The following is a 22,550-nucleotide window of genomic DNA, read 5'->3' on the forward strand; positions in this document are numbered from 1 at the left end:
TGCAGTGCACCAGCCATAGCGGCCATTTTGGGGGGTGAACCAATGGAAGGAAGACCTTTCTGTCTCTATCTCTTACTGTCTAACTCTGCCTGTCAAAAAAAAAAATCTTAAAATATTTATATAAATATATATATTCATGAAGAAACATTAGAAAAACCCAAAATGAGAGATATTCTACAAAATGAGTGCTTCTATGCCTCAAAATTTCAAGATCAAATGACACCTACTCGTAATATGTGACCCTGACTTGGCTTTTGTGGTTAGGGAATGGGAAGCCATCGTAAAGACCATTTATTGGGACAGTTGGTGAGATTCTGAATACAGACCATTGATTGAATAATGTATGAGTTATAGTTCTTAATTCTGACAATTTGTTAAAGAGAATGCCCTCATTCTTAGAAAACACCAAGGAGCCTTCAAAAGGTTTGTATAAAATGCATCATTATGAAAAAACTATGCATGGATTTCAAAAATTTTTTATGCTAAAGTAAACTTTTAATTCCATTTTTCCATGAACTCTTCGCAGTATCTTTATACACACTAATGTATTTAGCGGTAATGTGAAACTCTCAAATTGTTAAAAAAAAAAAAAAAACAACTGGGGGCAGCACTGTGGTGTGGTGGGTTAAAGTGCCAGCCTGCAGTGCCGGTATCCCATGTGGGCGAGTCGCAGCTGCTCCACTTCCGATCCAGCTATGGCCTGGGAAAACACTACAAGATGGCCCAATCCTTGGGCCCCTGCATCCACGTAGGAGACCTGGAAGAAGCTCCAGGCTCCTGCCTTCAGATCGGCCCAGCTGCAGCCATTGCGGCCATCTGGGGAGTGAACCAGCGATGGAAGACCTCTCTCTCTCTCTCTGCCTCTGCCTCTCTGTAACTCTGCAGAGCAGAGGAGAGGAGAGGAGGAACTCCAAGGTCGCCTAAAGGTCAAGACATCAGTTAGGTCCCAAATGCATCACATCAAGCAGAGTCCTTACAGTGAAGTATTTGCTAACAGAAGGTTTTGAAGAAACGAAGCATTTATTCATGAAGAAAACATAGCAGGTCTTAGGGAGCATATGCGTTAGTTGTGTATTGCTCTGTGCTTTTTTCTTCTTTTTTAAAGATCTGTTTATTTGAGAGGCAGGTGACAGAGAGTCAGAAAGCAAGAGATCTCACTTCCCAGATGCCCACAGCATCCGGGGCTGGCTCACACCAAAGTCAGGAGCCAACAACCCCATCTGGGTCTCCCACCTGGCGACAGGGACCCAAGCACTTCAGCCATCACTTGCTGCTTCCCAGTGGATGTGCAGTAACAGGAAGCCGGATCAGCCGCAGAAGCCGGATGCAAACCCGGGCACTCCAGTGCGGGATATGGGCGTCCCAAGTGGCTGCTCAACACTGCACCACAAAGCGGCCCGTTCTGTGCTCTCTGATGGCAAATTAGTTTTACGATAACAAAGATAATTAAACATAATATTAAGTTAACCAAAAATTATCTTTTAATTTTTTAACTTATTTTCTTAAGGAAACATCCGCAGTTATGATTACTACTTAGCCTGAACTGCATGTCCCGATTAAACGCAGAGGGTATGTGGTGAGTACAATATGCAGTGTCGAGAGCACAGAGACTGCAGATAACAGGCCTAATTTGAACCCTACAGGTGTGGGACCCAGGCTAAGGCAGTCACACCGTTCGTCTCTAACCACTTGAATTCACTTATCTGTAAAATGAAGCTAAGATACAAGGGCCCTTCAAAAAGCTTGTGGGGAAAATGGAATGAAAAGATGTTTATTTGAAATGCAAAAGAATTTGAAATCCATATACTGCTTTGCATAATACACGTTTTCCACGCACTTTTTTAAATTGTTTTTTATTTATTTGACAAGAGTTGTAGACAGTGAGGGAGACAGACAGACAGAGAGAAAAGTCTTCCTTCCGTTGGTTCACCAAATGGCCACTATGGCCAGAGCTACGCCGATCCAGAGCCAACAGCCAGGTGCTTCCTCCTGGTCTCCCATGTAGGTGCAGGGCCCAAGCACTTGGGCCATCCTCCACTGCCTTCCCGGGCCACAGCAGAGAGCTGGGCTGGAAGAGGAGCAACCAGGACTAGAACCCGGCGCCCATATGGGATGCCGGCGCCACAGGTGGAGGATTAACCACTGAGCCAGCCCCTCCACGCACTTTTTAAAGACCTCTTATAGACAATGAATTTCACTTTGGTTTTTTTGTTGTTGGTGGTGGTGGTTTTTTTTTTTTTTGCACCGAAACAAACTTCTAATTTCATTTTTCCACAGAGTTCCGGCCATTCCTTCGTACTGCCCCATGAGGTGGGTGTGAAGATTAAGTGACTCTCCTTGAAAGCACGCACAGGCAAACACAGTACTAGGCAATGGTTAGGTTTTTTATCAGTCTACTCCAAACACTGTGCCAGTACCTCCGAGAAGGGAGAGGGAGAGGAGAGAGGGGGAGGGGGAGGGAGAGGGGGAGGGGGAGAGGGTGGGAGAGAGGGAGAGAGGGAGAGAGCAAGGCCAAGGCAGGCACAAGCAACCAGCCAGGGCTCCCAGGAAGGAATTCGGTCCTGAAGCCAGCGCGTGCGGACAGTCGGCAGCAGCAGGAGCCTTCGAACCGAACCCCAAGGACGAGCCGGACGACCCAAGAAGAACGCAAGGCACCTCAGCAGAGGCGCAGCCTAACGCGCCGCTCGGGACCGCAAAACGCTGGGAAGGCACCTGCCTGAGGCCGGTGGGCCACGGGAGCCTGCGGAACCGAGCTGCCCTCGGTTCAGGACAAAAGCAGCAACTACGACCCTACACCGCCTCGCCCTAGACGTGAACAACGAGCAACGCGGCCGCTCCGCCCTCCCACGCCGCCGAGGACCCCGAGCCGCCAGACAGCAGAACAGCGCCTCCTGCAGGCCTCGACGATAACGAGCTGCGGAAGCGCCCGGAGCCGGCCTGCGAGAACTACAACTCCCAGAGAGCCACGCGGGGCCGGCCGCTGCCGTATTCCCGCTTCCGCCCTCGCTGGGAGCCGGCCTGTCACGTGGCCCCGCGTGACCCTCCCTCCCCCCGCGTAGTGGGGGCGCAGGAACCGAGAGGGCCCAGAAGCGCGGCGCTGGGACCCCATTGGTAGAAAAGCAACCCCGAAAAGGTAAAAGTCAGTTTGACAGTCTCGATCGTGATTGGAGTCATTGCGACAAAGGCGGGGCTACACGCCCTAGAGTACTGGCCAATCGGCACCCAGGGTGGTCGGGGAGCCCGGGAAGGGGAAAGGGGAGACCGGGGACTGCGGTCACATGCCGCGGGGTCTAGTGGGAGGAGCAGTTGCCCAGCGGCGGCTTGGCGCTTCCTGTTTCCGGTTCCTGGAGTGGGGCACAGCGAGGCGCGGGGGGAACGCTGGCCTCGGACGCGGGCGCTGGGACCGGGGTCTGCTGCTGGGCCCTCGCTGGCCCCGTCTCCCTGCCCTTCACGGATACTCGCCGGGGGACGTGAGCTTTGCCTGCTGCCTTTGCCCGCGCCACGTGAGTATGAGGGGCGTGGAGGAGGAGGAGGCGGCGGGCTGGGGGACGCTCGCACCTCGGCGTCTGGGACCGGAGCTGAGATCGCCGGGCTGATCTCTTGGCCCTGGGTCCCGCCAGAGGTCCGGCTGAGGAACCGTGGAGCAGCATGGAGGCGAGGGCCTGAGGGCACAGCCTTTCCCCGAAGCAAAGCACCTGCAAGACCGGAGGCAGGGGGCGGCAGGTCCCCGGGTGTGCAGTCCTGTTCGGGGTGTTCCTGGCGGTTTGCAGGCCGTGCGCCGTGCGAGGAGGTGTGGCGGCGGCGTTGGGGGCGCCCAGGCTCCGAGCTCTTGTAAAGTGCGGGCGCTGAGCCGGAGCGAGAATTTCTGCAACCCGAATGTGGTCTGGAGAAAAAGACAGGGACATGGAGGCATTGTTCAGGCACCGCCTTGCGTTGTAGGGAGCCTCAGCCCTTGGGACGGAAAGTTACTTCTTTGAGGCTGTTTGAGTTCTTCCCAGATGGGGTCTTTGAGCCAGTTGGGGCCGCGCTTCTCCCGGAGCGAGTACCGCCGGGGCTGCCACGTGAGCAGTGAGCCAGCGAGCCGCAGGGAGACGCTCCACTGGAGGTCCCCGTTCCCAGCTTAGTCATGGGCCAGCCCAGGGAAGACGTTGTTAGCCTTGCCGAGGGGTTCGTTAGAGCATAAGGAAGTCGAAGGGGAACCCGTCAGCCTCGTGAAGTCCTGCCCCTTGTCTCCAAAGCATCCAGAAACTGTTACCTTGAGACTCTTAACTGTGGCTTCTGCCCAGGCCTTGCATTTCCTACTCTTCCGGCTGTGTTTGTCGGTTTTCCAGCAAGTCTCTTCACGCCAATTAACCCCACGCAGATTTAACGCCTGTGTGGCCGGGTAACCGAGAGGTAACTGCAAAACCTCAGTTTCCGGATCTTTAAAACTGGAAAAACAATCTCCTTTTCTGGGTTGTGAAGATTAGTGAGCATATTCAGAGCATACGGCGCCGAATCAGAGCAGCTAAAGACGCAGCCCGTCCCTAAGCAGGAAAGAGCAGGAAACACATTTCCTCTCATCTAACTCTTTGAACCAATAAGCAAGTGCAGGAGAGTTCAGCTCCGCCTATGCTGGCTGCAAGGTGTTCGGCCCTGCGTCCCTTCTCGGTTTGTGTGAGATTTCTTTGTTCTGACTTGGGAAAAGAGATCAGCAGCCATTACCAGCTAGAGAACTGACTTCGAAGCCAAAGAGCACACCATTCGGTGGGACTTTTCCCTCCAGAAAACTGTTGCGGGGGGAGGGGAGTGTCTTGACGCTCCTAAATGTTGACGTTTTAGTTTAGGTCCTGAGGGAGCCCCCTGTTTCTTTCTAGTGAATGCGCAGGTCAGGCTGAGCAGCGGGCAACTTGGGGAAGCGGGAGTTTGAGGTCTGAGTTCTTTATTCCACCCCTGTTCAGTCCAGTGTGTCAGGAGTCACTTCCCCATTGCCTCTTGCTTTGTCAGAACCCACACAGCACTGTCTGCCTGCTCTCACCACCCCCCCCCCACCCCCGGAGAAACTACTATGAAAGGAGGTGTAGCTGTGTAGTGGGTAAGCATAGACCATGAGCTTTGGAGCCAGATTATGTGGCTTATTGCACTTGCTGTGTCTCAACTTTTGAACCCATAATATGGGGACAGTTGTTGTATCTGCTGGGTAAGGTTGTTCCCAGGATTCATTAAGTGCTTCGTGCAGTGCCTGGCCAAAGGCAAGTACTCTGTTTCTCACTATGGTGGTTTGGTATTTTAAATGTGTGAAGGGGGCCGTAGACCTCTTGGCTGGCTATGGTTATTCTTTGGAAAAATATTATTAAGTTACTAATATTACTGTAGTGAGTTGATATGTGGAGTACATGAAGTCAGGTAGATAACTTCTCGAAGATTTGGTCCCTGAGGGGAGTGTAGGAATTGGGTCAAATGTCAGTTGTTTAAGGGAATAGGAATAGTGTGTTCAGAGCTCAGGGGTTGAGCTTCCGTTTATGCATCTCTGTTTTTTATTTATTTATTTGAAAATCAGAGTTACAGAGTGAAGGAGAGAGACAGAGAAAGACGTCTTCCATCTACTGTTTCACTTCCCCAAATGGCCACAACAGCCAGGGCTGGGCCAGGTCAAAGCCAGGAACTTCTTCCAGGTCTCTCACACGAGTGCAGAGGCCCAAGTTCTTGGGCCATCCTCCGCTGCTTTCCCAGGCACGTTAGCAGCGTGATCAGACGTGGAGCAGCCAGGACCCGAACTGGTACCCACATGGGATGCCGGTGCTGCAGGCAGTGGCTTTACCTGCTGTGTCATAGCGCCAGCTCCCATTTTCCCATTTTTAAGTTCATTAGTACCCATGAAGTTTTGTCTGTTTCAGGTTTCATGTTCTAAAACTGCAGTGGAGTCGGTGAACTACTAGGATTTTATTACAAGTGAGAAAAGTTTTGAAGAGTTAACTTTTGTGATTAGGAAAGTTAGTGGTGCTGTTAAAATAAGCAGTGGCCTGAGTAGTCACCCACGGACTCCAGAGCGAAGTCTCAGAAGATGTGCGCTGTGTGAAGAGGAGTCTGAGGAAAGCAAAGGAGTCTGGGAAACAGCTGTGTCTTTCCAGTCCTGGAGGCATACACGCAGCAGATGAGTTGAATTTACTAAATTTTAAGGTGGCTTGGTGATTCCCAAGCCCTGTCTTCAACTGTAGTTACTGGAAATCAAGAAATCTTTGCAGTTTGGGACTTAACAGGGGCAGCAGACCACTCATTTTCATCTGTTGAGTTTTCTTTTTCCTGTAACTTCAGTGTCTGAATGGTGATGAAACATTACAACAGGTAAATGTCAGCTTGTAGGTGTGTGTGGCTGTGTTTACCTCTAGTGAATATGAGGATCGTTAGATGCCCCTAGATGTGAGAAACAAGAATGCAAAGTATTCAAGCTTCTTTCTCTTTTATATCTTCCCAAATAAGTTGCAAATAAACATTTTCAGGTATCTCTTTGAATCTTAATTTTGCTGTTTTTGTACAAAAGTCTGCTGATTTAAGCTGTATTTGTGAAGTGGCAGTAAACTTTGAGTAATGAGATAACTCAGTGTAAGTTTTCACCAGACAGTAAACGCAAGGATGGCTGCACCCAGCTATAATCATTCAGTAATTCTTTACCCATTTCCGTCTCCACATCCCATAGTTTGTCCTGAAGCACTCACCCATAAGTTAGAGCAAGTTTTATGTATTTATAGATATGAGTTTCCTGCTACAGGTGTTACTGTCACAGAGATACTAAAATGTACCATTTGTTGCATATGCCAGAGCACCTTATACTCTCTCCATAGCCAAGTGCCATTCATTTTGCTTTCTCTGTCCCTTCTCTCCTTATTCCCTCTGCCGCCCCCCCCAATTCTCCCCAAAGGATGTTCCCCTTCCACAGCTGCTGGAGAACTGGACTGTTCTTGCTCCTGCTGGCTGTGGCCGTGAGAGAATCCTGGCAGACAGAAGAAAAAACCTGCGACTTGGTGGGAGAAAAGGGGAAAGAGTCAGAGAAAGAGTTGGCTCTACTGAAGAGGCTGAAGCCACTGTTTAACAAAAGGTGACTGAGAAAATATCTTTATTAAAACACCTCTCCTTCTTACTGATTTTGTTTCAGGACTATTATAGTGGGAATACGTGTCTCATAACCCGCTGTGGGAGATGTTCTGACCTGACCTTCAGCCACCCGGGTCTTATTTGCCCTTGAACACCTTGCACTTTTTTACAGTGCACAGCAAATTCTCAGCCTGGTTTTTAGTAGCAATGTGCAGTTCTCTTATCTTTCCCTGAAGAGTAGCTGTTTCCAAGGCTGGCTCCATGAGCCCAGCTTGTAGAAATTCAAGCATTGTTCAATACCTCCCTAAGTAGGATTTCAGAGGCATCAGGTAAATATGTTTGGCCTATCCATGTTATAAATGTCAGGAATCTCCAGGTGACCCTTAAGAAACATGGGCTTTCTAGAAATATCTAGAATAAGTGTCTTAGGTTATTTTAATCACTCCTCATCAACAATTAGGATGGCCTTGCAGGGTCATGAATCCCTTATAATTCAACAAATATTAATCCAGTATTGGGTTTAGCCATGTCACATAAGGCAGTCGAGCTTGCCTGTTCATTTGTGTAAGTGAAGGGAAGCTGACAGCTGGTAACTCTCGCCTCCTGCCTGCTTCTCCCTACAGCTTTGAGAGCACCGTGGGCCAGGGCTCAGACACATACATCTACATATTCAGAGTGTGCCGAGAAGCTGGCAACCACACCTCTGGGGCAGGCCTGGTGCAGATCGACAAAAGTAACGGGAAGGAGACGGTGGTAGGCAGACTCAATGAGACTCACATCTTCAATGGAAGTAAGACCCTCCCTGTTGATTGACTGTTGCTCCCACGGCAGTCCCTCTGCCAGTCCTGTATGTGTTGGCCTCTCCGGTCTCTCGAGTCTCTGTTATGTATGGGCAGACACAGACCCCTAGATGGCTAGTTTCCCAGCTGCTCTGGAGTCACAGGTTGGGACATTTACGTGTTTGAAATTGGTGAGGATCTTACAAAAACCGCAGAATCTAGCCAGAATTGTGTGGCCCACGGGGCTTTGGTTACCCAGATACTAAAAGTGTTCCATACTAGGCTTGAAAATACCAACAATCACCACTTCTCAACAGATTAGTCAAGGTTTGCTGCTGAATGTTAAGAAGTGATACTCTTTTTTTATTTAAAGATTTATTTTATTTATTTGAAAGAGTTACAGAGAGAGAGAGGTCCTCCATCCGCTGGTTCACTCCCCAGATGGCCGCAACGGCCAGAGCTGCGCTGATCCGGAGCCAGGAGCTTCCTCCGGGTCCCCCACATGGGTGCAGGGGCCCAAAGACTTGGGCCATCTTCTACTGCTTTCCCAGGCCATAGCAGAGAGCTGGATTGGAAGAGGAGCAGCCAGGACCAGAACTGCTGCCCAAACGAGATGCCATCACCTCAGGCCAAGGCCTTAACCCACTGCAGCACAGCACCAGCCCCCAAGAGATAAAGCTCTTTTGCAAACCAGTTTCCCTACTGAATTGTGCTACAGTGGTAATGTTTTTCAAAAGTCCTAAAATCATCTGGATAGAAAAAACTTGCTGTCTAGTTCATGTTTTAAACCGAGAAATATCAAAATTTCCAGTGCAGGTATTTACTCCTGTAAGTCAAAAATTATAATAAAAGATACTGGACAGAGTTTGGGATTGGAGTGAGATGACTGAGTTCTTAGCCCAGCTCTTATTTCCTCCTGGGACTTTGAAGTCATTTTCACTTTTCTTTTCTCAAATGCAAAATTGAAAGCAGAACCCTTATATTATTCACTTCCTATGACTGTTGGATCAAATGATACTTTGCAAAAGAACTTGGAATGCAGTAAATACTAAAGAACAACACATTCCAGCTTTAAAATTGTCTTCTCTGGATTTACCTGTGGCTAATTTTAAATCTTTGGGTTCCCCTCTGCCCAGCAGTTGTATGTTAGTAGGCATTGAGAAAATGTGAACCACATTAAGGTGTAAGTTTTTGCACTATCAGTTGCCTGCCTTTAAAGCGGAGAATTAAGATTGTTCTTACATGAATGTCTGATTCTTAGTTGTCTTAAACAAGGGAACACAAAGCTTTGTAAAGAGGCAAGTTTTAGTTTAGCATTTCTGGTGTACAGAGCTCGCACCGATGAGGGTTATTGTAATTAAAACCTGCTTCACTCTTGCTTAATGGCGCCATGCCATATTACCCAGATGTGCCTCTGCTTTTCCCATCCCTCTTAGCACCATTTTCCTTGTCCGTACTCAGGTGACTGGATCATGCTGATCTACAAGGGGGGCGATGAGTACGACCGCCACTGTGGCAAGGAGCAGCGCCGCGCGGTCGTGATGATCTCCTGCAATCGACACACGCTGGCGGTGAGGTGCTGGGCAGGGGCAGGTGGAGGAAGGAGACAAGCGGGGAGGGTAGCCAGAGGGAACAAGATCCCTGGGGAGACATGAGGAAGCCAGCTGAGCCTTCCCTGCGTCGGACATCAGTCTCCGTCCACGTGGTAGCGAGGCCACTGAGCCCGAAGGAAGCAGGTGATTGTTAGACGAGAGTCAAGAGAAAACCCTTTACGACATCTACTGTGTTCTGTCCTCTGGTCACCAGGACAACTTTAACCCTGTGTCTGAGGAGCGAGGCAAAGTCCAGGACTGTTTCTACCTCTTTGAGTTGGACAGCAGCCTGGCCTGTCCCCCGGAGGTCTCCCACCTCAGTGTGGGCTCAGTCTTACTTGTTACGTGAGTACTTTCTCTTCCTGTTCAGGACTTTCTCTGTCTCCTTATTTTCCCTGAGGTCTTTGTCTACCTGGTGGTACAGTGTTACAGTTGGGTGGCAAAGAGTGATTGAGAATATTCTGTGTAAATTTTTTTAACAAAATACTGCATTTATCTCTAATATTTGCATTTGGGGATGCTTTATTTTCCTGGAAGGCGGAATAGTTTTTAATACTATCCCATTAGATTATTAGAATTTTGGAGAAATGAAATATTTTTGGTTACAAGTTAGATTCCATACACTGGACCATGTTGTGTTTTTTCCCAGAATTTTCATTTCTTTAGAAACACACTGTAATCTTGACAATTGGGTTGTGCCCCAAATGCCCACAGTGGCCGGGACTGGGCTGGGCCAAATTTGAGAGCCAGGAACTCAATCCATGGCTCCCATGTGTGTGGCAAGGACCCAGTTACTTGACCCAGGGTCTGCACTGGCTGAAGCGGGAGTCAGGAACTGGGTATTGAACTAGGTACTGTGAGATGCATGCAGGCTTAACCAGTGTCTTTGGCTTTTTCCTTTTTTTCCCCCAGATTTATTTATCTATTTGAAAGGCAGGGTGACAAAGAGGGAGTGCTCTTCCATCCAGTGGTCCACTCCCAAAATGGTCACAATGGTAGGGCGTAGGCCAGGCCAAAGATGGCAGCCTGGAGCTCCATGGTGGTCTACTACATGGGGGGCAGGGGCCCAAGCACTTAGATAGATCATCATAGTGCCTTCCTAGGCACTAATGGGATGTATATTGGAAGTGGAGCAGCCAGGACTCAGTCAACACTCCAGTATGGGATGTGAGCATTGCAAGTGGCCTCTTAACCCCTACACTAAATGGCTACCCTGTGCCATGTTTCTTGGTGAACTTTTCCCTCTCCCAGACTGACAGCAGTGTTAACAGATTTTCTAAGAAAGCTATCAGCCCATTCTCATATCACTACTATTTTTCTTTCCACAGAATGTAGTTTAGAAAAGAGCTAACTTTATCTCTTATTGTTATAGATGTCTGTCATTTTATTTATTTATTTAATTTTTTTAAGGCTTATTTCAAAGGCAGAGAAGAGGAGGGAGAGAGAGAGAGAGAGAGCTTCCATCTGCTGGTTCATACCCAAATGGCCTCAGTGGCTTGGGCTGGGCTAGGCTGAAGCCAGGAGCCTAATACTCCATCTGGGTCTCTCCTGTGGGTTGCAGGGGCCCAAATAATTGGACTCTCACAAGGCTTTCCAGGCATATTAACAGGGAGCTGGATCAGAAGTGGAGCACTGGGAGCCAATTCATGTCCAGCTCCCTGCTAATGCACCTGGGAAAAAGCAGCGGAAGATAGCCGAAGTGCTTGGGCACTTAGTGCACTCATGTGGGAGACCTGGATGAGGTTCTTGGCTTCAGCCTGGCCCAGCACTGGCTGTGTGGCCATCTAGGGAGTAAACAAGCAGATGGAAGGTCTCTCTCTCCTCTGACTTCTGGCATTACTGGCTGATTAACCTTCTGAGCCACAATGCCAGCCTGATGTCTTTCTTCCTCTATAGGTTTGCATCACTGGTCACTGTCTATATCATCGGGGGCTTCCTGTACCAGCGACTGGTGGTGGGAGCCAAGGGAATGGAGCAGTTCCCCCACCTAGCCTTCTGGCAGGATCTTGGCAACCTGGTAGCAGTAAGTAACAGCAGCTGGCTAAGTCTGCAGCCTGCATTCATGGTTAGGTGACCAACCATCGTGTCCTCACACTGAGGCTATCTGGGACACAGGCAGAGGCTGCTAAAACCACAGAAGTCCCAACAAACCCAGCCCCAGTACAAAGTGGCAGAGCAGCAGTTTCTGGCCTTGCTAAGACACAGCTGAAAGACTGACTCTGTCAATGAGATGCTGTCTCCCACATTTGATACAGCTATGAAGGGCGCCTAGGTGGGGAGGTGAGCCCCAGTTAGAAAAAACCGTTTGTTTCTAATGAGTTGCTCTAGGCTGATCCTTGAAGAAAACTAGCTCTTGCCACATTCTTAGACCGTGAACATACATACTTCGTCGTGCCTAAGGTTGGGTTTCCACAGTATTTTCCTTTTTCTTTCCCCCTACAGGATGGGTGTGACTTTGTGTGCCGTTCCAAACCCCGAAATGTGCCTGCTGCGTATCGTGGTGTGGGGGATGATCAGCTGGGGGAAGAGTCAGAAGAAAGGGATGATCATTTATTACCAATGTGATTGACTGCACTTAGTCCAGCCTCCTCAGTCCCCCAAACCAAAGCATACTCAGCCAGTTTTCTCAAGCAGTCTCCACCTGTCTCATCTCATTCTTAGCATTCCTCTTGCTTTTGATTTGTATTCTCTTCCCACTAGAACTGCCTTCTCCCTGGTTCCCTATTGTCTTTCCTCCAGCAATACAGGTGTGATACTAAGGCCTGTGAAGACAGGCCACTGGATTATCACTTGGTATCAGAAAGTACAAGTAGGATAATGGGCAAAAGGGATTGGCAGACTCCCTGGCCCTTTCTTTTTTAAACGCATCTACGAGCTTTTGAGACACTGGATTTCTTTAATTAAAAAAAAAAAAAGACATTATTTATACAGGTTTGATTGCTTTCATGCCATTACTCTGTACCCTACACTAGTCTCTATGAGAACCTGGACATAATTTCTTGCTGCTTGGAACTACTTTACAGTGATCACTTGGTTGCAGTCCAAGTGCTCCCATATGATCTGAGCCTGGGATGTTCTAGACTTGCCTCTCCCACCTGTGGGATTAAGACAGGAAAAACAGGAAATTTCCCAACTACAGGATTATAGGATGCAACACATCATTTGTTGGCATTGGGGTGACTTTATAGTTGGAATTGAGCCCTGGAATTGTGGGCTTGTAGGTATTGGTCTACATGAAGCCAAAATGCCTAATCCAGAAATCTAGGCTGTCGGGAAAGGGAAGGAAACTGGCCCAGCCTCCTGTGCTGCAGGGACTCTAAAGTCTCTTTACCTTGTGGTGGGATCTCTTTTGTTTTCTTCCCCGATTTGTACAGTTTCCTTGTTCCTCCACCAGTATTTCTAAACATGTTGCACTTTTTCACAGGCATGTGGTTTTGACTTTTTTTCTTCAATCTTCTGGAAAGGGAATGGAAGCAGAAGTGGGACGTTTAGGGCTCTGCCGGCCTCTGCTCTGAGCGGAGTGGCTGCTGCACCGTCCCCTCTGCTGGCTCAGGGAAGCGCCCTGCTCATGTTTCTGTGGGGACAGGTTTTTAATCCTCTGATGCTCGCATCTTTCTGTTGATATTTCTGTATAGTGAACCTCTGGGCCACTGCAGAGTAACATGGCTCCACCGGACACAAAAGAGGAACGGAATCCACAGGCAGGGCCTTTTGTAAGCCTTTAGAGAGGCAAATGAAAATTCATCTTTGGACTTTTCAATACTATTGGAATGATTTTCTTTCTAAACAGGGAAAATAATGTTATAAAAGCATCTTTTTTGTTACGTGTTTGCATTCCTCCCCCATCTTGGTGTTTTAAAATGCAAAAAATACACCACTTTTTGTACAAAAATATGTAATATTAAAAAACAAACAAGATGTGTTGGCCTAGTCATTTGCGTGAAAGATACTGAAATGGAGTAAGACAACTGAGACCAATTTTCATCCTTTTACTGAGGAAGAAAAAAAATATTTAATATTTTTGTTGTATAAGGAACAGTGCCAAGGCAGGTACTTACTTACACTCCTGACCTTGGCCGCACACCCTCCAGTTTATAAAGCTATAGGACAGAGCAGAGTGGGAACTGAAAAGAAAGGTAGAAGACAACAGATAAATCAGAAGGGAGCAAGGGGATGGAGGAAAAATGACAACGGCCACATGTGTGCCAAACACTTTCAGTCCCTGCAGCAAATCAGAAAGATGCCAACCAAACCTCCAATCTGGCTGGTGACTCTGCCATGGACACAGGAGAAAGTAATCAATACTAGAAGTAGTGACCACAAAGAAAACTCTGAGCCACAACTACAGTGGAACAATCCAGAGGGAAGACGGGACGTACCAGATGTTGCTACTTGTGTCACACAAGCTAGAAAAAGCCTACCTCTCCCATTGGGGAGGCATATCTACACTCCCCCCATTCCTTGCCTTACCGTACACTATATATTCCTCTGGGAGAACTGAGACCCTGGCTAGACGCTCCACTCCAAGATAAGGCTGAGCGGTCCTAGTTCTGCAGACCACCTCTGCAGTGATTGGATTCAGGCAGGCGGAATGGTGAGAATTGTAAAGATTTTTAAAAATAAAGTAGAACCCAGAGAAAATGTCAAGCTGCCGTGTGTAGCACCAGCAACAAATTCTTGCATTTCTCTTCCCTGTCTTGGCAGTCCCCCTTTAGAAGGTTACATGATTGGAACAGTGCTCTCTTCCCTGCAGTCTCTGCTGGTACCAGGCTATAACCTGGACAGTAGGGAGTGCCCGCCCCAGGCTGGATTGTGCGAGAGAGCCATCTTAGGTCTCCTTAAGGACGTTTATCTTGGCGCAGATCTTGAGGGCAGGGCCCAATTTGATGTTCATGGCACTCATAAGATGCTCTTCCTTAAGTAATAAAAGGGCCTGTCCATCAATCTCCTGGGAGCGAAATTCCTCTGCAATCTCTTGGCAACCTAGAAGGAAATGATGAGAACTTATATGAGAAACTGCATGGTAGCACCAGAGGATAGAAGGGGCTAAATTAAAGATGAAGGACCTAGCATTAGTTAACGCAAGGTATTTGTCGTAAGTCCAGTAGTATCAAATTCTGACATGGCAAGGTGTGACAGCAAATTACTGTAATTGGCTATTTTAAAACAGAGCCAAGAGCAAGTTGGTCATTCAAATAGTGTGGGGAGGGGGGAGAGGGACAACAAAAACATATGAATTCTTTTAACTTAAGAGATTTTTCTCAAAGAGCCCAGGATTCAGTCCAACACCAAGAAGGGTAGGGTGACTTTTGTCAAGCCTAGCTTACAAACTAGACTGTGTTAAAGGGAGTAGGGCAACAATGACCTCTTAGTTTCTACTGCTCTTCCCCAATGGAGAAAAAAATTCTGAGGCAGATGTTTGGTCTAGTGGTTAAAATGCCCCTATTTGGGGCTGGCACTGTGGAGTAGCGGGAAAAGCCACTGCATGCAGCATCAGCATCCCATATGGACACCAGTTTGAGTCCTGGCTGCTCCACTTCCAAGCCAGCTCCCTGCTGGAAAAAGCAGTGGAAGATGGCCCAAATCCTTGGGCCCCAGCACCCAACTGGTTCCTGGCTTTGGCCTGGCTCAGCTCTGCCCGTTATGGCCATTTGGGGGATGAACCAGCAGATAGAAGATTTTTTTTTTTAAAGATTTATTTATTTACTTGAAAGAGTTACAGAGCGAGAAAGAGGTCTTCCATCCACTGGTTCATTCCCCAGCTGGCCACAATGACCAGAGCTGCACCGATACGAAGCCAGGAGCCTGGAGCTTCTGGTTTCCCATGCGGGTGCAGGGGCCCAAGGACTTGGCCATCTTCTGCTTTCCCAGTCATAACAGAGAGCTGGATTGGAAGTGGAACAACTGGGACTCGAACCGGCACCCACATGGGATGCCACATTGCAGGCAGTGGCTTTATCAGCTACGCCACAACACCAGCCCCCTAGATTTTCTTTGTCTCTGTCTCTGCTTCTGCCTCTCTCTAACTCTGCCTTTCAAATAAGTAAATCTAAAAACAAATTAAACGTTCCTGTCCCACACTGGAGTGCCTGGGTTGATAACAAGCTCTGGCTCCTGATTCTGGCTTCCAAATGTGGACTCTGGGAGGCAGTGATGATGGCTCAAGTAATCACGTACCTGCTGCCCACCGAAGAGACCCAGACTGAGTTCCCAGCTTCAGCTCAGCCTAGTCCCAGCCATTTGGGGAATGAACCAGCTGAGGGGAGGTTTGTCTTTCTATCTCTGTGTCTCTGCCTCTCAATTAAAAAAGTAGCTATAAAAAATGCAGCTAGCGCCGCGGCTCACTAGGCTAATCCTCCACCTAGTGGCGCCGGCACACCAGGTTCTAGTCCCGGTTGCCCCTTTTCCAGGCCAGCTCTCTGCTGTGACCCAGGAGTGCAGTGGAGGATGGCCCAAGTGCTTGGGCCCTGCACCCCATGGGAGACCAGGAGAAGCACCTGGCTCCTGGCTTCGGATCAGCATGGTGCACCAGCGCAGCACGCGGGCCGTGGCGGCCATTGGAGGGTGAACCAACGGCAAAAGGAAGACCTTTCTCTCTCTCACTATCCACTCTGCCTGTCAAAAAAAAAAATAGTGGTAAATCAAAAGATAGAAAATCTAACTGTAACATCATTGAGATAGAAGACAACATCAACCCATAAAGAAACTAGGGACCAGGCTGTGTACTGTCTAGAGCCTCGGAACTGCCATACTCAGGCCCCTACTGCTTGAAGACCCACACTTAATGTTCTCTCTTGCAAAGGCCCATGTGGGATGACCTAAGGGAACTGAAGACCTGGGTTCTATTGGGAGAGACCCTCAGTACCTTGGAGAGAAGCAATGAACTCATACACCTCCTCTACACTCCAACGGCTGGGATTACTGGACAGGAACACAGGGTTGATGCCATGTAATTCCGGTGTAGGTGGAGCTGTAATGGGATTCCCCAGGTCACGTTCTCCATGCCCAGCGCGTACTGATAATGGCCCAGGAGATGTTGGGGAGAGTGCTTCATCGTAACTGGAATTATCTGAACCCCGGCTGGAGTCCTCTTGACCCTACAGAGAAACAACAGGTCAGGAGTAAGTGTGTTCAGTTGCCCTCTGCCTTCCCCAACCACTCAAGGTTAGGCAGAGAGGAAAAATTTATCTTAGCACATGAGAAATAATCTGCACAAAGCCCCAGGTGCCTTTCAGGGACAAACTTATCACTCCCTTGCTTTTCCCCTTGTACTAAAAATTGATTTACATTTTCTCTACTCAAGTACAGGGTAAGGATTAATAGACACATAAACCAGTGGCCAGGTGAGAGGAACAAAGCAGGTCAAGGTGAAGGAGAGTTCCGGTCTCACACACATTTACCTAAGCAGAGGAACTGCCCTGTAGGCAAGAAAAAAAGTCAGTTTTTAAGGTAGCTGTCTGGGACAGCAGCTCACCCGGTGGCGTTTGCCCTGGATCTTGGCCCGGGCAATGTCAGAGGAGCTGCGTCGGGGTCCACGCCGGCGCACACGAGCATAGTTGGCTTCTTGAAACTCTTTCATTTTTTTCCTCTTCAGCCGGAACTGGTGGCTACAGCTCACATTGTACCTACGGGTCAAGGCATATACACGATGTCACCCTAAATGTGACTTGGTATTTTAAGACCTGATTTGGGGAAAGGAATGAAAGCAAGGAGGGAGCCACGAAGTAGCAGTTGTTAGATGATCATGGGAAAGGGAAGTGACACTAACAGAGAACCCAGCGGCTGAGGGTGAGAAGGGCGTCTCTACAGTACCTCTTAGCACAAGTCATGGAGCAGAATCTCTTGGAGCCACGGAACTGCTCTGCAGGGGCGTACTTCCCACAGTACTCGCACTTCAGGAGGCTCGCCTTCTTCTCCAGCTCTGGAAGTCACGGCATCAGTGGAGAGTCACCCTGGGGTTCTGTGGCCCCTCAGGCCGGCATGCATCATTCCCAGAGCTAGATCCTAGTTATGGTCAGGGTCTGCCCCCAGAGACTGTACAAAGTTAGAAAACCAGGAAGCCTTGTCCATCAAGAACATTACCAACTCCTCTTTCCACCATCTTGGTGTCCACAGAGGACTGATGGGAATAAGACTTCAAAAGCAAACACAGCTGGCAGGCTGTGGTGCACGGCCATTTGTGCTGGCTATAAGCAAGATCACCAGAGCCAAATATTTATCAGGGCTGGCACTGTGGTGTTGTGGGTAAAGCTGCCACCTGCAGTGCTGGCATCCCATATGGGCGCTGGTCCAAGTCCCGGCTGCTCTACTTCCGACCCAGCTCCCTGCTATGGCCTGGGAAAGCAGTGGAGGATGGCCCAGGTCCTTGGGGTCCTGCACCCATGTAGGAGACCCAGAAGAAGCTCCTGGCTCCTGAATTCGGGTCGGCCCAGCTCTGGCCACTGTGGTCAATTGGGGAGTGAAGAAGAGGATAGTAGACTTCTCCCTCTCTCTGCCTCTCCTTCTCTGTGTAACTCTGACTTTCAAATAAATAAATAAATCTTTGAAAGAATATTTATATGTTTATTTAAAAGGCAGAATTACAGGAAAAAACAGTGACAGAGAGATCTTCCATCTGCTGTTTCACTCCCAAAATGGCCACAACAGCCGGAGCTGGGCCAGTCCTAAGCCAACAGTTTTCTTCCAGGTCTCCTATGAGTGCAGGGACCCAAAGACATGGGCCATCTTCCACTGCATTCCCAGGCCATAGCAGGGAGCTGGGTTGGAAGTGGGACACCCGAGACTCAAACCAGCACCCATATGGAATGTGCACTTTACCTGCTCTGCCACAGTGCCAGCCCCACAACTCCTTAAAATTGAAGGTGTTGGGGCCGGCGCTGTGGCACAGCAGGTAAAGCCACCACCTGCAGTGCCAGCATCCCATATGGGCGCCGGTCTGAAGCCGGCTGCTCCACTTCCAATCCAGCTCTCTGCTGTGGCCTGGGAAAACAGTGGAAGATGGCCCAAGTCATTGGGCTCCTGCACCCGCATGGGAGACCTAGAAGAAGCGCCTGGCTCCATGTTCCTAGCTTCAGCGCAGCTCTGGCCATTGAAGCCAACTGGGGAGTGAACCAGCAGATGGAAGATCTCTCTCTCTCTCTGCCTCTCCTTCTCTCTCCATACACTTTCAAATAAATAAATAAATCTTAAAAAAAAAAAAAAAACAAACCTGAAGGTGTTTATTCTCAAGATGAAACAATTCTATCTGGGCAAGAGATGTGCTTGTATTTTCAAGGAAAAGAAGAACACAATGACTCCTGGCAGTAAACCTAATAAAACCAGAATGATCTGGGGAAAGTAATCCACACTCATGGAAACAGTGGCACGGTATGTGCCGAATTCTGAAGCAAGCTTCCTGTGAGAGCCACTGGACACAGAATCCATGCAATGCTGTTCTCAAGGATTTAAACTATTGGCAAGCAGATCAATGAAAGCAGGTCTGCTTTCTTATTAAAAAAAAAAAAAATTATCAAGTCTTTAAAGTCTTCCTAACCCAAGGCTATACTATTTCCATTTTAAATGTCTAATTTTATCCTACATAATTAATACTCAGAGTTCAGATACAATTCATTTCTGAATAGGAGAAAAAACTAATCACTAATGCCTAAAAAATATAAGATCCCTTTCCCAAAAAGTTTCCAAAAATAGGCAATAAATATTAAACAAGACTCCTTAATGTATGTTACAGGATCTAGGATAAGATGAGAAATTAAGAATACAAATATCACAGCCAGTGTTGTGGCACAGTGGGTTAAGCACTACCTTCGATGCTAGTACTACAGAAGAGTGCTGGTTGGAGACCTGGCTGCTCCAGTTCTGATCCAGCTCCCTACTAATACGCTTGGGAGAATGGCAAAGGATGCCTCAAGTACTTAGGCCCCTGCCAATCATGTGAGAGACCCAGATGGAGTTCTAGGCCCTGGCTGGGACTTACCCAGCCCCAGCCATTTGGGGAGTGAACCAACAGATGGAAGATCTTCCCATACCCCCCAGTAATTGTCTTTTTTAAGAAATAAATCTTTAATAAATAAATAAATATCAATGTCTTATTTTAGGTCACCTGAAAAACATATCCTTATAGTAAGGAATAATTCAACAGCTTACTTTTGCTTGAGAACTCCTTTTGAGTGATTCCACGTGCTCTGATATATAATATGGCTTCTATGTATAGACAGACTTCATATATTTCCTACTTTAAATAAATAATTACTATTTTACAGTGACTCGTCAAACACATCTCCATGAGCCTCCTTTCTGCTCATGGGTCTCTAAATACTCACCAGCAGAGGGGCTGTCCCCTCCCAAGGGGTCACTTGAAGGATTCTCACTGAGCCCCGCTGGAAGGCTGGTCTGCAGTGGCTTCTCGGACTCCTTCAGTAACTGAGAACAGCCCACCTGTCCCAGAAACCCAGAAACAGTTTACAGTTAAGTTAGCCTAATTCCTTTCTGCCTCTTCACCACTTTCTCCAACATTTCCCACTGTCGTGTCCTTGGGATCTCTGAGTTAAGGGCCAGGTCCGGTTCACAGAGAATCATGTTCTATGTGGCAGTCGCGAGTCTCTAACTGGTTTTGCTTTTTCAGATAAGCTACTGGACAACAGGTTCCTACCCTAGCTCCCTATTTTGTCTTACCTAGAGCTGATTTTGCAACTCAGAACCTAGAAAAAGTCCCTTAACTTCTCTACTGTAATTTTCTTTAATATAAAACAATCTAGTTTGTTTAACTAAAAATTACAGCTTTAAAGGTTACTTTCTTCCTTTTCTTCTCCTCTTCTCCATTTTCTAGTCCAGTTTCCTTTTCCTTTCCTAACTTAACAAACACAACTGAACCACTCTATATAATTAAACAGTTGTGCCCTGGGGGAGTTAAAAAAGACAGCCATCAGACCAAGCCCCATTGGACAGTCCCACCTATGGCGCAGCTCTCACCGGGAAAGGTTCTGCTCCTTCCTGGATAACAAAGCCTTCAATGATGTGCGTGAGAATCTGAGGTTTCACAATGGCCTGTGGGGGTTTTGAGTCACCCATTTGTCTGGAGACCATGGCAAGCGTAGGAGGTGGTGCTGATGGGGTAGGGGTCAAGGCTACTAGTTCACTGCTTGGGGTGTTAGCATTCACATTGGCCACTGGTTCAGCTTTCTCTGGAGAAAAAAAAAAAATGCAGATTAAGAACAGATATAGGATAGCATAAATGACCCATCTATTAGCTGAACCAGCCTGTTCTCCTACCACATACATATTCATCCATCATTCACCTGAATGACTCGTATGTGGGTTTTCTCAATAGTGCACCACGTTCAGGCCCATTTTCTATCCAGCCAGATTTATCTTTTAGCTCTTTCAGAACATGTATCTATTCTCAGTGCACTCCAACAGCATTTTAGAAGTCATTTACTCACCTCCAAGATTGCTCTTCTCCTCCATGATCTTTGGGCTCTCTGCGGCTGGAGATGCCTTGGCGGGAAGTATTGAACCCAGTGTGGACACATCGTCTCTCTCCTCCTCAGACTCAGCCTTGCGTTTAACAGACAACGTCTGAGGTTTACCCTGTTTGTGAACAGGAAAGAAACTAAGACTTGGAAGGGAAAGATTATAAGGGACCACAATTACTCCCATAGTTTCACAGAAAACTGTCTTAGTTTTAGACTCCCCAATTTGTATTCCTCACATGGTATACTAAAATTCCTCACCATCCCCAAGAAGTTCTAATTTCTCTACGAGGACAAAGGAAAATGAAGTGTTATTCAGTCCTTGAATATGGACCAACCAAGAAGTGTTGTTTCTCCAGAGACTGATTTGGTTAACAGTACTTTGAGGTAACAGTACACATACAAAAGCCCAGAATGATTTCACCAACACATTTAGGAGTATGAAGTTCAGGTGTTATATTTGTTAACATCTCTCTCGTATAAAAGGAGCAAATACCAGTAATAACCTCCATTCTTTACTCCTCTATATAAACTCTATTTCCACTAGTCCCAGGTCCACTCTCACAGGTGACAGTCCCTTCAAATCCTCGGACATCACTTACCGGCAGGTGCACAGACTGCATGTAGAAGGCAGCAGGGACCTGGGCTACAACAGGTGAGGTGGTAGTAGCACCACCCTTTACCACATGTGCTGTCCCTTGCACAGGAGCAAGGGTCATCCCAGGGGCCAATGTAGGAGGGCACTCCTGCAGTGCACCAGGAGCCTGGGATGAAGGTGGCGAGGAGGCCAAGTGGGTTTGACCAGGCTGCACTGCACCTGGCATCCCCCGAGAAGTAGGCACAGCAGCTGCCAGCTGTGCCAACCCCAAAGCCTGTGCCTGGGCTGTACCTGGCTGCCGGGTGCCCACAACTTGCACAGGGATATGGGGGGGTGGTTGTTGGGTAGCTGACATCTTAGCAGCCCCCAACTGAGGAGGTTTGATAGGTGCTGCAGGTGGTTTGGACTGGATGGGAATGGGTGGCTTAGGGGCTGGGTCAGGTGGGAGGGACAGCGGTGAGGACTGAAGCATCGGTTGAACAACAAGGGTTTGGGCTTGTTGCTGGGACTGAGAAGGGGGGACCTGCTGAGTAGGTGGGACCTGTGGTGGCTGGGGGGCAGTGAGGGTTGTGGTTTGCTGCTGCTGCTGCTGTTGCTGCTGCTGCTGCTGCTGCTGGGCCAGCTGGAGGTGTGTCGCTGTGTGCAGGAGCTGGGACTGGCGGTGCTGGAACTGCTGCTGGTGGTGAATGGCAATCTGCTGCTGGATCACCACCTGCTTCTGCTGCAGGTGGATCTGCTGCTGCTGCTGAATCAGTGAGTGGGGCTGGATCTGCGTGTACGTGGCTGTAGGAACAACCCCAGGAGGGAACCAAGAGAAAAAAGTGCAGGAAAGAATCACTCTTAATTAAAAGTAAATTTAAGCTGCACCTCATCCAAACTCTTGCCGCTGAGTCAGGCATTACCAGCTACCTCTAGTCTCTTGTCTTCAAAGACCTCAAAGAAAGAACTCCCTTTCTCAATCATTTAATAATCCTCAGTAATTTCTTATGTTTATTTTCTTTGCTACACTTAAATATCCTATCTTTTAAAGCTGTACTTAGCG

At 48.1% G+C, this 22,550-nt stretch overlaps 2 protein-coding genes across 13 annotated transcripts in view; one reads left to right on the forward strand and one right to left on the reverse strand.

Annotated features, from left to right (window-relative positions):
• The first annotated feature begins 1,841 nt into the window (after positions 1-1,841).
• M6PR (mannose-6-phosphate receptor, cation dependent) lies at positions 1,842-13,360 on the forward strand. 9 transcript variants are annotated; one of them, XM_070049287.2, is made up of 8 exons: positions 1,842-3,133; positions 5,877-6,324; positions 6,899-7,075; positions 7,695-7,861; positions 9,312-9,421; positions 9,657-9,787; positions 11,339-11,465; positions 11,885-13,360. In XM_070049287.2, exons 2-8 carry the CDS (start codon positions 6,302-6,304, stop codon positions 12,005-12,007), a joined length of 858 nt encoding a protein of 285 aa, XP_069905388.2. In that variant the 5' UTR covers positions 1,842-3,133; positions 5,877-6,301; the 3' UTR covers positions 12,008-13,360. The 9 variants fall into 9 exon arrangements, with proteins under 9 accessions (XP_069905388.2, XP_008258022.3, XP_089160627.1 ...); XM_051850139.3 differs by lacking the exon at positions 1,842-3,133 and adding an exon at positions 3,340-3,503; XM_008259800.5 differs by lacking the exon at positions 5,877-6,324.
• A 60-nt stretch (positions 13,361-13,420) lies between these two features.
• Positions 13,421-22,550, reverse strand: part of PHC1 (polyhomeotic homolog 1) — a 29,343-nt gene continuing 20,213 nt past the window's right edge. For all 4 annotated transcript variants that reach the window (XM_051850133.3, XM_070049286.2, XM_008259797.5 and 1 more), the window contains 8 exons: positions 21,513-22,291; positions 20,881-21,028; positions 20,411-20,622; positions 19,762-19,876; positions 17,255-17,363; positions 16,917-17,067; positions 16,308-16,539; positions 13,421-14,425 (listed from right to left, as the gene is read on the reverse strand). In XM_051850133.3, coding sequence (XP_051706093.1) covers positions 14,271-14,425; positions 16,308-16,539; positions 16,917-17,067; positions 17,255-17,363; positions 19,762-19,876; positions 20,411-20,622; positions 20,881-21,028; positions 21,513-22,291 — 1,901 coding nt within the window. In that variant the 3' untranslated portion in view covers positions 13,421-14,270. The remainder of the gene's footprint in view (positions 14,426-16,307; positions 16,540-16,916; positions 17,068-17,254; positions 17,364-19,761; positions 19,877-20,410; positions 20,623-20,880; positions 21,029-21,512; positions 22,292-22,550) is intronic.

The sequence above is a fragment of the Oryctolagus cuniculus genome, chromosome 9 (assembly GCF_051225735.1).
Source record: "Oryctolagus cuniculus isolate XC-2025 breed Fujian yellow rabbit chromosome 9, ASM5122573v1, whole genome shotgun sequence".
Taxonomy (NCBI): Eukaryota; Metazoa; Chordata; class Mammalia; order Lagomorpha; family Leporidae; genus Oryctolagus; species Oryctolagus cuniculus.

What these genes read in the sequence shown, in the direction of transcription:
- M6PR (XM_070049287.2), top strand. Translation starts at nt 6,302, where the DNA reads ATGGTGATGAAACATTACAACAG. An exon ending in GACTCACATCTTCAATGGAA is followed by an intron (nt 7,862 to 9,311) that starts GTAAGACCCTCC and finishes GTCCGTACTCAG; the next exon opens with GTGACTGGATCATGCTGATC. An exon ending in GGCTCAGTCTTACTTGTTAC is followed by an intron (nt 9,788 to 11,338) that starts GTGAGTACTTTC and finishes CTTCCTCTATAG; the next exon opens with GTTTGCATCACTGGTCACTG.